The 14,062-nt window shown below is 38.7% G+C and overlaps 1 protein-coding gene across 5 annotated transcripts in view; it reads left to right on the top strand.

Annotated features, from left to right (window-relative positions):
* EPHA3 (EPH receptor A3) overlaps positions 1–14,062 on the top strand; it is a 177,804-nt gene that overhangs the window by 147,421 nt on the left and 16,321 nt on the right. For all 5 annotated transcript variants that reach the window (XR_008435637.1, XR_008435636.1, XM_053969688.1 and 2 more), the window contains exons 12-15: positions 1,799–1,860; positions 4,101–4,310; positions 10,848–10,997; positions 12,986–13,179. Coding sequence is in view for 3 of the 5 variants with exons in the window: in XM_053969688.1 (XP_053825663.1) it covers positions 1,799–1,860; positions 4,101–4,310; positions 10,848–10,997; positions 12,986–13,179 (616 nt within the window). In the remaining 2 variants the exon portion in view is untranslated. The remainder of the gene's footprint in view (positions 1–1,798; positions 1,861–4,100; positions 4,311–10,847; positions 10,998–12,985; positions 13,180–14,062) is intronic.

The raw sequence follows: 14,062 nt of genomic DNA, 5'->3' as shown, positions 1-14,062 counted from the left end.
TCCAGCGCAGAATTGTTCCTCTGCTCCTTTTGGATTTCTGCATTTCCCAGCTGCTGCCCTGCACTCCTGGGCACGCTGTAGGCAGCAGTCTTAATAACCAACACACATGCTCTGCTTAGTTTACTAATAATTTACAGCAATTTGTAGCCTGCTATTATAATAAACCTGGGCAATGCTGTTGACACAAGTCGTTATCATTTATAAACGGCTGGGCTTTGATAAATGGATGTAGAGGGTTCTTTTAAAACTTCAGAGCATGTGATTCTCATTATGGGCACATTCCCAACTGAATGAGGGTGAAACCCTGCACTTAAGGCTTTTGGAGTATGGGTGAACAAGGCAGGAAGATGCTCCTGAAATCATTTGGAAGACATATTTCTTACTCTAATTTAAGTTCTTCTGATAAAGTCTCGTAAAATTGCCTGAGTTTGTACAGAAACCAGGCACCTGTCTCCTGGCTTCAAAGTGCAGGGCAAAGTAAATCAATTTATCATCGAAAATTTTGGATAGCCCTGTACTTGAAAGGTCCAGCAGCATATTCTGGGCATTACCACAAATCCCTTTGAATTCATGTTACACACAGAGTGCAAGTTAAGTACTTTTTTTTTAACTACGTATTTCTGGCTAGCAAGACTAAGTATAAATAGATCTTTTGTTTGAGCTTTTACATTGTTAGATCTCGTATCTTTATCATCTCTTATATCATTCAATATTAATATTCTGCATACAGTATTTCCTACTGGCGAATGGATGCCAGTCAATTAATTAGTCATTAGTATAACACACCATTTGTACCACAGAAAGAAGATATTTGAACCCATTAATTCATAATATACTTCTCGTATTAAACTCATTCTTTGAAGTTACTATTTCTCTTCTAAGATATCTATTGGAAGTGGAAGCTGTATTTTTTGAAAAGCAAACAGAAAAAAAGTTGTTGTTACCATTGATTTGGCTTTTTTAATGGCTTTCTTGTTCTTAATTAAGCTGGATGCCTTTTTCAAGACTCATGCTGTTCAATTTTAAAAGCTAAAATTTCACCATGCCCACTATACAATATGCAGGCCTTAGTCCTACTTTTATGGTCAGATGCCTTCCTGTATTTTATGTGCAATAATAATTCATCTCCTTAAATAACTTCATGGTCTTACCCACTTTTCTCTCTACCACAAAGAGAAAATAAGCAAAGCATTAGTAAATATTATGAAATAATAAAATCCATATCACAGTAAAATATTAACAGGGCAATGACCTTGGTCTGAAAAGTTCCCTGTCATCACATGAATTTTTGCATTACTTTCTCTCCAGCTTGTCAGAGCTGCATGGAAAATCTTGGTTGTGTCACAAAATGCCCTAGGGTGGAAGGAATGGTTTCAAAAACTGGCCTGAATATATCTGGATGAGTTTTGGGGAAAAAAAAAAAAAGCTTTTCAAGGGCTGTTTCCTTAGAGTTTGCCAGTGCCCATGAGTGCAGCATGTTCAGATCCCAGCTGTGTCCAAGTTTGTGCTGTCAGGGATCCCAGCACAGAGGGAAGGAGTGCCTGGAAGGAGGGAATGTCCATCTTAAAGCTCTGCTTCTCTTTCCTGTGCCCTGTGTTTTACTGTGCACTTTCCTTCCCATCTGTATCTGCCTCAGTTTGCCCATGCATCTTTTGCTTCCTTTCTAAATGTAAAGGAATAATGTAAAAATTATCCTTGGGGTTAGGAAGATCTGGACGCATTCCTGAAATGCTTGGGTTTGCTGATTGTGTTGCAATGTGTTCCTTTGAAAAGCCTGACCCCTGTGCTCTGTTTTCAGGTAAACCAGTTATGATTGTTACTGAATACATGGAAAATGGTTCCTTGGACAGCTTCCTACGAGTAAGTGCAACAGGAAACTAAATGGGGCAGAAGTGGCTCTTGTTCTGGACTTGGGGGTCTGCTGCCACTGTGCACTGACACATCAGCAGCTCTTGTTGCTTGATGTTTCTTTATTTTCATTTGGGTTTGTGAGTATCATGATGTGCTCAGAAAGCCACTTAGGGATCTGCCGGTCCATTTGCAGTAAGCATCATTCCAAAATTAAGACAATTTTGGTTGCATTAGTATGTCACTTCTATTAAAAATGAACAAAACAAAGCAGCATTCTGGCACACAAAAATGAGAACTGCTTTTCTGGAGGCTGAATTATGACTGTAATGCAGTTACGATTATTGGTTGGCAGTCTCTATGTCTAAGCAAGAGATTTTCAAAATGAATGGATTTATGGAAATTTTATCAGTAATGAAAAGTTAAGAGAATAGCCCCATACCTGAGGATGTTAAAAATGTTTAGCTAGCAAAGTTTACTGGCCTGTTTTCTTTTTACAACCTTAGACACACTAATGCTGTGGCTGATTTATCTTTGTTTTCTGTCAAAGTTGGTAGTGAGCCTAAAAAAATTCGAACGCTCCCTGTGTCACCAAGATTTACTTGTGGCAAAACAAGGAGTGTAGGAGAAATGAAATCCCATCTGAGGGGAAACACTGGTTTAATTTTAATTTGTTAGAGCAAACTCAGCTTTGGCTGGGAGACTGCTTTGGTTCTGCCACGGTTGAATGACATTATCCCCCAAATTCATAACATTGAACTAGACATTTAACCCCAAAAGGGGATAGATTGTCAACCTTAGTTTCTCTATGTACTATATATGTTATGGTGTCCACTGGAGCATGTAAAATGCATATAAATAATGTGTCAGTATAGCTGAATGAAATATCTCTGTACTGAACTATATATATTTTGTTTAGACTTGAAATCCTTGAAGAGAGCCCTGAGGAAGGGAGAATAATTTCTGCCTGCACAGAACAGTTGTTCAGCTTGTTCTTTCATTTTACTATGATTTTTTTTTTTTACTACTGTTATGTGAAAACATAGATAAGAACCTTGTGACTCATTAATATCACAGGCAACTCAGGTCCTATAACATTTTTATAAATGCCTTTTGGAAATATTCAGTTTGCTTTCCTCATTGCCATTGAAAGGCTCTCTGAGCATCTGATTCTGTTCATGGTTAGAAACCTTCTGGTTTTTAGCTAAATCTTTTCCAGAGTTTATATAAAATTCTCTTGCGTTGGCTCTGATAAAAAAGGGACAGACAACTGCTAATAGTCTTTTAAAATATTAATTTCTTCATGAAGGGGAATTCTGAGAGACTCTTTAAGCATCCACTGTGTCATATATTTGTCTAATGTTTCCAGTGCTAATATCACCCCCAAGTACACTAACCAAAAATGAAAAATGGATGCAATCAGTCTGGCAGACTGATTCATGTCAGATCACCTCACGTGACAGAGCCAGCTCCCTTGTATTTAATAAAATTCCAGAAGCAGCAGCATGAGGAGTTGGAGAGCTGCCCATGAGGATACATTTACAGCGCTGGGGAATTCATCTGAGAGCTGCACTACAACAAATGCTGTCCTATTGTCTATATATACATATATCAAAATCAAAAGTTAACAAACAGGATTATAAGAGTTGGGAGATTTAAATTATGCCCAGAAGTAGATGATTAAAAATATATCCAACTAATGGTTTCTAGTCTAAGTCAAAATGTGTTTCAGTAATTTTTGTGCTCCTGCAGTTGAGGAAAATTTTAAGAAATGAGTTTAAAAGTAACAGAATTTGAAAGCCGCTGCCTCAGATCAGCATTTGCTTTTGTTAAACGAATTTCTTGTGTAATAGAAAACTTTCATTAGGCCATTGGGGAAGGCTTGGATTTTCACTAAAAAATCCTGTGGCCTTGCAGGGAAGTTGGACATCTGTTTCTGTAATGTTCTGACACTCCAGTCTCAGGAGCACACATAGTTTAGATTTATGAGCTGCTTTCACACGTGTCCCATCTAGGAAATTAAAACTCTGATGACAGCAAGAAGGGGAAAAATGAATTTTTATCTGAATTGCAAATCTGTCCCCTTCCCTCAGCTGATTGGGAGATCAACATGGTTCCACATGTGGCATTTAAATCACAACGCCTGACTCATGAGCTCCTCATCTGAGGAGCTTCCAGGGTATTTATGAAAAAAAATCTGTGCAAGAAGGAACATGAGCAATCCCTGAGATGATATTTCCAATGTTTTCCAGAAGCATGATGCCCAGTTCACAGTCATCCAGCTGGTGGGCATGCTCCGAGGGATCGCATCTGGCATGAAGTACCTGTCGGACATGGGCTACGTCCATCGGGATCTAGCTGCTCGTAACATCCTCATCAACAGCAACCTGGTGTGCAAAGTCTCAGATTTTGGTCTCTCTCGTGTACTGGAGGACGACCCAGAAGCTGCTTACACCACGAGGGTGAGTTCCTGTGTTCCTTTTACCTTTTTAAAATTCCTGTTGGTTGTGGCAAAGACTGAAATCTGATGGAAATCTGAAATCTCAGGCTGTGGGAGGGCAGTCACTCCTGTATGCCCAGAGATGTTCAATAAACCAGAAGCTCATCACAGTTATTTTTAAATTCATGTCTTGGAGAAAATAGAAAATGTACATACAAAAAGTATGGTTTGTGTTGGTAGAATACTTTCCTTAGACTATGCAAAATTCTTGGCTCCGTTTCTTACTCCTGGATGTGTAAAGGAGTGAATATTACAATTAAAGCCTGAGTTCTTTTGGCACACAATAATTTAAGCCTTCATGTGTGCTTTGAGAAGTTTTAGTTACACTGCTGATTTAGCTCCCACACAGTAAAAAAAAAAAATAAATCCTACCCATCAAATTTTTGTGTGTTTTCTAGCATGATAAGACATATGTCTGACTGGAGCATACTGCAATCACTGTTCTTTAAGGGTGTGTCACTATACCTGCTCCTGTACCTCTACCTGAGTGAAAACTTGAGTAAAACAAAAAAATGCACATCTGATTATCCCCCTGAATAACACTTCCATTTTTTTGTGGAAGCATTTATTTAGCTTTATGTATATATGTGTATTACACTTGGATATCTGGTTGCTCATTTTAATGCTATTTAAAGTGGATTTTGTTAGCTTTACAAAAAGTGACATTAACATCCAGTATCTTTGTCAAGTGTAATTTGCATTGCTCACAGTAATCACCTCATCTTCACTGTACAAACCAGATTGCAATGTATCAGCATAACCTTAATGTGGGTTTCCTAAGGTTTCCTTCATTCCTGAACACTGACAGGAGCAATCAATAATTTTAGTAGTTTACATGCTGCCTTCTTCACGATTGAAATAAAATAACATGTGAGAAATGAGTAAAGAAATGACAGATTTATTACACATTGTATACACATGCTCTAATAGATATATATTTATCAATCATACCTTCATAACTTCCCAGTTCTTTACTTGACCTTTCAGTGTTTTCTTTGCCCTCTGATAAACTTTGTCGTGGAGTTAGAAATGTGCAATATATACCACTTTAGAAAACTGTCTGCAGAGATTTGGCATGGTTAATATAAAGAGACATTAGTAGGAGAAAGCAGTGTTCATTCTCAGTAGTGTTAGAGCATTAATAAATAAATATTCCTGGCATGCAAGAGTTCCTCAACAGAGAATGGCCTGTGATGCAGCCAGAGGTGCATTGCTGTGTCAGATACTTGTTTGCTCTCTTAAAATCAAGCTGAAAGTGAAGCATTGGATGAAGCTGTCACATCAGTGACACGTCTGTGGGTGGCTTGGACAAGTCAGGGTGCACAGGGTGCCAGTGTTTTCAGCCAGTGTTCCATCTGAATTTCCTCCTCCTCTCCCCCTGCCACCTATTTTCTGAGGCTACCTGCCTATTTGCAATTAGGCAGTGAAATCAGATGGAAAGAAACTATTTTGTGAAGTGTAATCATCTGTGTTCAGTAAACTCCATCTGGCGTTTGTGGTGTGTGTGCAAACTGCTGCAGGAAGATGCTCAGACAATTAAAACCTTCCAACGCAACTTAGGACAAATCTAATTTTTTTCCAAGAGTTGTTGCTGTGAATATGCCTGTGCCACATGTTGGCTCTGAGAGAAGAACAAGGCTATTTGGTATTCATCCTTTTTGCTCACATTTCCCTTTGAAGTGAGTCTTATGTAGATGCCAGGGAAGTGTTTCTAGGTGGGATGTTTGATCCTCAGCTGAAAAAAAATGGGGACCACAGATGTGAAACAGAGCTTCACTCCACTGGTAGACAGATGAACAGTTCGTGTTCCTGCTGCTTGAATATTTCACAAAACACAGGACCATTTCCTTGGCTTAGCACATTTTGCAACCACTAATTCTACGACAAAAATAGTGCCACTTTTTAAAAATAATGGCATCATCCCAAACTGTTTCATGTCTTTAAAACTAAAGGGTGACAACAAGATATTTAAAAAAACAACAAAAAATCTAAATTATAACTCAAATTTTAAACATTACAGAGTGTGTATTATATTGATGTCCTCCTGTCCTCCAGCTCTTCCTACTCCCCGTTGTCCATTTAGTATCAGTGGAACTAGGAAATGTATAGAGTTATCTGCAAAGATGGGTGCTTTATCTATTTAGGCTCCTTATCTACCCCTATTTTCCACCTGCAAATGTCAAAGCCTGAGAATGATTCCACTGCTTTAATTCATAATTGCAAGTCAGAATTGATCTACCCCCAAGAAGCCCAGCCAGGTTTTCAATACTCACCAGTGCCTGGGTGAAATTTTATGTTGTGCTGTTCTCAGAAGCCATGTATGAAGCTTTGCATAAAGGCTATGAACATGTATCCTTTTATACATCAATAATTTATGTATTCCTTTATATATCAATGCATAATCTGTGATATTCATGCTATTGTCCCAGAAGCCTGAGGGACAATGCAAAGATCACAAGTGCACGTGTGAAATACAGGGAATCAGGACTTGTAAGGAACTTTCCTACCTGACAGGGTCATTTTTTTTTACCTCCTGAATTATTGTCACTGCCTTGATACCACAAAAGACCTTTGGCAGCCTGGGGTCTGCCTGCTTACAGAAGCAGAAGCCAGCATGTGCATCAGGCTGACTGACTGTTTGGATGTTTTAATTTTTTCACAGAGTTTTTGTGCCTGAGGGGATGTTCTGTAATTATCTACATTCTCCATATCTATTCACTTTTAATTGAAACACCGAGATTGTATTAAAATTGTCATTTTCAAATGCATCCGGTTTTTCCGTATTATTTTTCAGATGTCTGTATGACAAGTGGGTGGACTAATGACACAGTATGAAGTGGAAGTGAATTTAAGCAATCACAGTTGTAGAGGGACTGTAATTATGTCTCTCAAAGACAATATTTGGGTAATCAGTAGGTGATTTTTCAGTTTTGACGATTTAAGCACATAGATACATCAGCAGTATCCATGGCATTTTTATATAAATGCAGCCCATGCTGGACAGAAATCAGTTGTATTTTCCCTATATATGCAAAATCACAATGATACAGTCTGAATGTATTGAAGGGTGTGGTGAAGAAGGAACCAAAACCCCATAAATTCTCTTGCCCCAAAGCACAGAGGAGAGGAGCAGTGCTCTGTCATCACTGACTACTCAAGGAGGAGATGATTTCAATATAAAACATTCATTAGTAAGGGACTGACAAGCATAATAATGTCAGGTGTGTAAAAAGGTAAAGCTAACTCATCTCACTCACAAGAATCTCTCTTGTTCTGTACCATTAAGATACCTCCTGGCCTCTCCTAAGTCCTGGTATAATGAATGAATGTCAGGCTTTTACTTTCAGCTTCTTCTGCAAACTCCTTCTAGTAATTCAGTTAGAATCCATTTTTCTTGATTCACTCCTCCCCAGGCCTGTGGCTTAGGTGCCTGTGGCTGTCACCCTGTAACAGATTATAAATCAGAATATTGGAATGGGTTCTGAAGTCCTGGAAACAGCTGCCTTGTGCTGGAGTGCCAGCCGTGCTCGAAATAAATTGAGGGCTTCATTGACTTGAGATGAATTATGGTGGAGAGACAGATACTGCAGGAATAGCAGCTCCATCTACAGAAGATAAAACTTCTGGTTACTGCTGGCTCACTGATTTCCAACCCTGAGAGAGGTTCTCTGACCCAGAGTGCCTGGGATTTTGAGCTGCAATAACAAACTCCTACAATTTCTAACACCAAAGCTCTCTTTCTACTCAGGTCCGGGGAGTCTGGCTTTCTGATGGGCATGCCCTTAAAGGGAGACCATGACAAAAACATATAAAAACTGTATTTATCATCAGAAAATAATCAGTTAATATATTGCTGTTCTTGTTCTTAAGCTATTCCAAAAAAAAGAGTCAGCAAAATCACTTTTTAAAAATAATTATGACATTTTTATGACAAACTGGGGAGCAGAAGAGCAAAATTACACTTTTAGACTCTGTTCAGTGGCAGCTGATTTCTTTTTTTAACTACATTTTAATTAATATTTTTGAGTTACTTATGGTAATGCTGTGTGTATCTGCAGGTTTGTATAGGCTTACAGCTGAGACTTAGCAAAGAGAATTTGAAAGCCACTGACTCACACTCATTGTAATAAGGATCTGGGGTTGTTGCACCTTCCTTTTTCAGTAAAGCAAAGCCAGAAATTGTTTCATTGAGTTTCTAATCTTTCTGCAATGAAGCATCCCAAAATGTGAGGAGACTAATAATTGTCTTTTTTTTTTTTTTTTTGAAATGTATTTCTCCAATTGCATAAATGACTTTTTAACATAAGATTATAAAGACTTCCTAACCAATATGAAATTCCTGCCCTGGTCTAGTGGGTGATGTCTGGTTCTCTTCATGGTGGTGGGGTCTTTGTTGTTGTAAATTTAGGATGTGGCTTTCCCCCAGGATTCATGTTCCTTATTGAAAACCACGGCTCACTTCTAGGATAGAAAACAGAGAGATTGATTTCTTTATCAGCCTCACATCTAAAACTGTAAGTGGATTTCTTGTGAAAACACGAGGCTACAGCAGAGCTTTCCTTGTTTCTTGGCTGGGCCTTGGACTCGCTGAGGGCCCCTGGACACTTGTAAAGGGAGCTTATTAATTGAGTATAAGGAAAACAAAGTCATTTTTATGTTCTTGGTACTGTTCTGGAGCAGCATTGGGAATTGAGAATAAAGTTATAATGCATAGAAAATACAATGTACTTTTTGTGACTAAAGAACATCATCCAGTAGGTTAAATTTCCAAGAGAGAGAGAGAAAGATCAGGCTCTTCATCTGGCTTCAGCATAAAACAGTGGTTTCAAACACTCCAGTTTATTTTCTGTGTCCTATTTGCTGGTCTGCAAGTGATGTGGAAATTTGGTGTTCACCTGATTTTAAGGGTTGTGTGTGAAATGAAGGTTTGTCTTTTGGGAGGGAGCTCTGCTAAACAGAATGGGATCCATGAAAACCATATGCCAAAATAATTCCTCCCTGACTTTTGCCAAGCCTCTAAGACTTACCTAGTGACATTTTGGAGGCCTAAATTGTAGTCTGAGTCAGGACTGCCTGTGTTGTTTATACTTAATTTAATTTATGCAATATTAGGCATGAAAATGAAGATGCTTCAGTGTACTTAGACTGTATTTAGGTTTCTAATTAACACTAATGCCTGCATTTCTACTGTTAATCAACCCAGTGAGTCTAAAGCTTGTGATTGTACAGCTACCCTCAGTGTAGGTACAGTTTATGGGCGTGTAGGCAAAGCAGTAAAATATTTAATTTTTTTTTTTTTTTTTTGCTGGTTACTCAGTGGAAGTCAGAGCACTCTCTCCCCACAGAGGTGGTTGTGAGGAGAGGTGTGTGACTGAAGTACAATGGAGGTGTCAGAAGCACTGCAAAGAGCTGGTCTGGTGGGAAATCTTCAGAATATATTCTGTACCCGTTGTGCATAACTGGAAATAACTTTAAACTCTCACAGTTTTCTGTCCTAAAACACATTCACTCCAGAATTGCCTTCAGGAAAAGGTTTTGCACTGCTACCTTTTCAAACTTTATTTTCTCATGTGAAACTCTCAAAAAACTCTGTCAAAGCTGTCATCACCAGGAATTATCTCTTTCCTCTAATTCTCACATTTTAGAAACTCAGCCTGAGGTTCCTTGTGTGGATTTCATTAACTTGACCTCCAGCACCAGGTAGTGGCCATGACCAGAGAGAGATGTTCCCCTACCTACCATGTTAATTGTACTGATAGCTTCAATTCTCTTTGGCATTTAATGATGGCTTGCTTCTCTTATGACTGTAAAAAATGTCCAAAGTCACTCTCCCAGCTGACATTTTTCACTCTTCCCTCTGCACAGGTGACCCCATCTGAATCTGACTTTCTGTGTCAGCTGGAGGCTTGGCTTTAGTGAAGTGAAGCAACATCATGGCCCCTTATTTTCCTTGGATGTCCTAGAAAACCTGGTGAAGCCATGCAGGGAATTCACTCCAATGCCTTAAAATCAGCCAAATCCAGCCCTCCTTGTGCTGTGCAAATAGGACTTGGCTTATCAGCAGGGACCTTGGACTGGGTTTTTCACCTTTAATGGCTGTTGTGGCAGTTTCCAAACATTTCATAACTGAAAATTGACCAGACTTGATTTACCATTTACTCTGATCTGTGTGAATTACACTACACACACAAATATATATATATAATATGTGTGTGTGTGTGAGTGTCTATAAAGTATGTATGCTGTACTGTACTATATATCTGTATTGCAGATGGACAAATCTATGGTAAATCTACTAGATATCAATAGATTTTGCACTGAAATATATTTTATTCTCTCTTTTGCTCTTATGACAAACGGCAGCAGCGTTTCCCCGCTGTTTTTTTTTTACACCGATATCACGATAACTGAGAATCTCAGAGATAAAATAATCAACCACACGAAATCATATTTGTTGCAGGACAGTCAAATGGACTCTGTGGTTTTGTTTTGCTCCCAGGGAGGCAAGATTCCCATCCGATGGACGTCTCCAGAAGCTATTGCCTATCGCAAGTTCACGTCAGCCAGCGACGCCTGGAGCTATGGCATTGTCCTCTGGGAGGTGATGTCTTATGGGGAGAGACCCTACTGGGAGATGTCCAACCAGGATGTGAGTAAATTGTTGTCTGAGCTGTGTTCTCAGATAAGGGATCAAGCAGGTGGCTCTGAGTTTTTGATGGTGACATTGAATAAGGCGTGGAGATGAAAACCGCCGGATCTCCCTGGTCAAGTAAAAGTTCACTGGAACTTGAAAAACCCACCATCTTTATAGCAGAGTGTTTTGGACCTCTGAAGGAGCAGAGTAGAGAAATTTATCCCATTGGTGGTTTTCTGTAAGATGATGCAAGTAATTCCACTGCAGTGAGGTCATTGCCTTTTACATTCCTCAGGTCGTTGTTAGAAAACCCTCCTAAATTTCTGTTGATCCCCTTTGGTTCCACTTGTATAATATTCTATAGAAGTTTTCTGTAGATGTCAAATGCACAGAATAAATTGCTCTTGGCACTTGTGAAAAAGAGAAGCAAAGTATTCCTGCTAAGAGTTTAATGAAACCAAAATGCTTCTGGAAGTAATCAATGGATAAAATAGAGAAGGAGAGTGATCTGATTAGACTTCCAATACAGGTTTCTTTGTAACATTAGTAAACTGTCCAAGCCTGCAATCCAAATGATTAATGGAGCTCTCCCAGTATTTTTTAAAGAAGCATACCATTTCCCCAAAGAAGATTTTTATTGTATCTATTTTGAGTTCTTTTTCTGTTGTTTATTAATTTTAGATTTATTGCACGGGAGTTTCTTATGGACCAAATTTGATGGAGTGCAGTCACTCAAACAAACAGATTTTCCAAGGAGATGATATATATTGTTACTAGTTCTAAATTAAAATAAATAAGTCAGTAACATAGTTGTAGTCAAACATTTTTCTGTACTACTTTATGTTAAACAAGGAAAAAGATAACTAAACTTCCATTTAAATGGGTACCTCTGCAACCCAAGTCTCTGTAGAAAACTATACATTTATTTTAATTGGTAATGAGTATTTTTGTGGAGATTAATGTATCCTGTTGTGCAGACTGATGTATTCGTGGAATGTCTTTAATAATATCCCTTTAAAATCAGAAATGGAAGGATTAACCTATTTATCTGCCTCTCCTTTATGGCTGCTTAAACCATTAACTGTTCTCTTGTCCTTGTTGTGACTCAGAATAGTTTGTTCTGCTTTTCAATACATTGATCCAGATGAAGAGGAAAGATTAATAGAATATGGCTTTATCATTTTCTACATTGAATATATTGGGGTTTTTTTATTCATGGGGCAATACATGCTATAGGCCTGATCAAGAGGTGTTGGATTCTAGTGAAAAGGCTGGATTAAAAAGCTTCTGGACAGCAAACATACTAAAGTAATCTTTGTTTTGTGTGTGCCAATCTGGAAAAATTACAGAAAATCTAGACAAATTTTATCAGTCTAGGCAAATTATAAGCAATTTGGCTTGCACTGCCTAGTAGAAAATGTATAATTATCCATGAGGTAAGTTTTAAAAGCATTTTGTGGCCCTGTGACATCATCCACAAGACCTTTTGTCTGTTGGTTCAGGATGGCCCGTGAGGGGGCAGGTTGATTTTTCGGCAGGGTAGGCTGTTTTTCCTGTTGCTGTTTTGAGTTTTGTATCCACTGGAGGATGTGGAAAGGTTGTTTTTTCTGCTTTTGTTTTGGAGTTCAGTGTCCACTGGAGGATGTGGAAAGCATCTGTTGCTAAGGGTAATCAGAGGAGAGATATCCAAGACCTTTTGAAGTTTGGCATACTTAAGCTTGCTAACTGTGGCTTTTGTTTATGGATTTATTTCAACTGAGTGTGAGTTTTTGAGATCCTTTCCACACACTCACCTTCTTCAAAGTCACCCACTGTATCTTAACTCCCCTTTCTGCATGCCTAATCTACTGCCTGGTTTACTTTGCAGATAAAGGAGAGACAATTAGTGAATAAACACGTTTGTTTAAACACAGAATGTCCACAGTAACATTCTCACAGCTGATAAAAAACCCAAGTTGCTGTAAAGTGCCTTTAAGTTTGCACAAACTTTTCTCCTTGTGCAGGTGATTAAGGCTGTGGATGAAGGGTACCGCTTGCCACCTCCCATGGACTGCCCAGCTGCCTTGTATCAGCTGATGCTGGACTGCTGGCAGAAGGACAGAAACAACAGACCCAAGTTTGAGCAGATTGTCAGCATCCTGGATAAGCTGATCCGGAATCCCAGCAGTCTGAAAATAATCACCAACGCGGCGGCAAGGTGACATACTAGATCTTACATTGCTCATGAACCTCTTTGATTCCTTCATCTCCTGTAATTAGGATTTGTTTGCACTCTTTACTGCCTCTTCACCTTTTAACTGTAGCTGTTTGCAGAGAGAGGGATTTAATATTGTTATTTTTATTATTGACGTGGTTATTTTATTAGTTATTTGCTATTATTTATCCAATTTGTGAAAGATTTTTATGCTAAGGGCATGAAACCCGCTGGAAGACTGAGTTTTTTTGAGAAAAGCACAGCTGGCAGATTTGGCCATCATGGGATTTTCCTTTTTCTTCTGCCCTTTGGTGGTGTTTTAAGTGCTTACTGTTTCATAGGTTACAGCCAGCCATGTTCCTAAGTATCTTTCTGAATTGGGTCCAAATACACTTAGTCTCTTCTCTGACAAGTCAGGTTAACTTTAATCATCTGAATAATCTTTTTTTTCCCTTTCAGTAGTGCTCACAGACCTAAAAATGCACTTTCTCTCCCTCTTAGATCAATGTGTGAACCAGGAATTAATTTTCAACCTGTGCAACGTTCCTAATTGCATTAAAAACTTTCATTTTTAATCCTGGGTTTTCAACACACTCTGGAACATCATCACTATGATGAGATAAGAATTATCTCATTGAGAGAGAGCAGCTGAAGAGTGTGTTGACGCCTAAGGGCATAATGAAGATGTGGTGAAAGAGGAGCTTTAGTTAAGTAGTGTTAAAGAGACTCGGTTTGTACAATGCACAGAATGCCATACTCTTACTGAAGGAGTGTAAAAATATTTTTAGCATGAATGGTAGTGCCAAATCCTCTGTCAGCAAAGCAGGCAGAGTCAAGGAGAAAAGCATTCTGCTCCTCTGCTGTTTCAGACCCTGGAGGGCGTTCT

The sequence above is a fragment of the Vidua macroura genome, chromosome 2 (assembly GCF_024509145.1).
Source record: "Vidua macroura isolate BioBank_ID:100142 chromosome 2, ASM2450914v1, whole genome shotgun sequence".
NCBI classification, from domain to species: Eukaryota; Metazoa; Chordata; class Aves; order Passeriformes; family Viduidae; genus Vidua; species Vidua macroura.
This window is presented reverse-complemented; position numbering and strand designations above follow the sequence as displayed.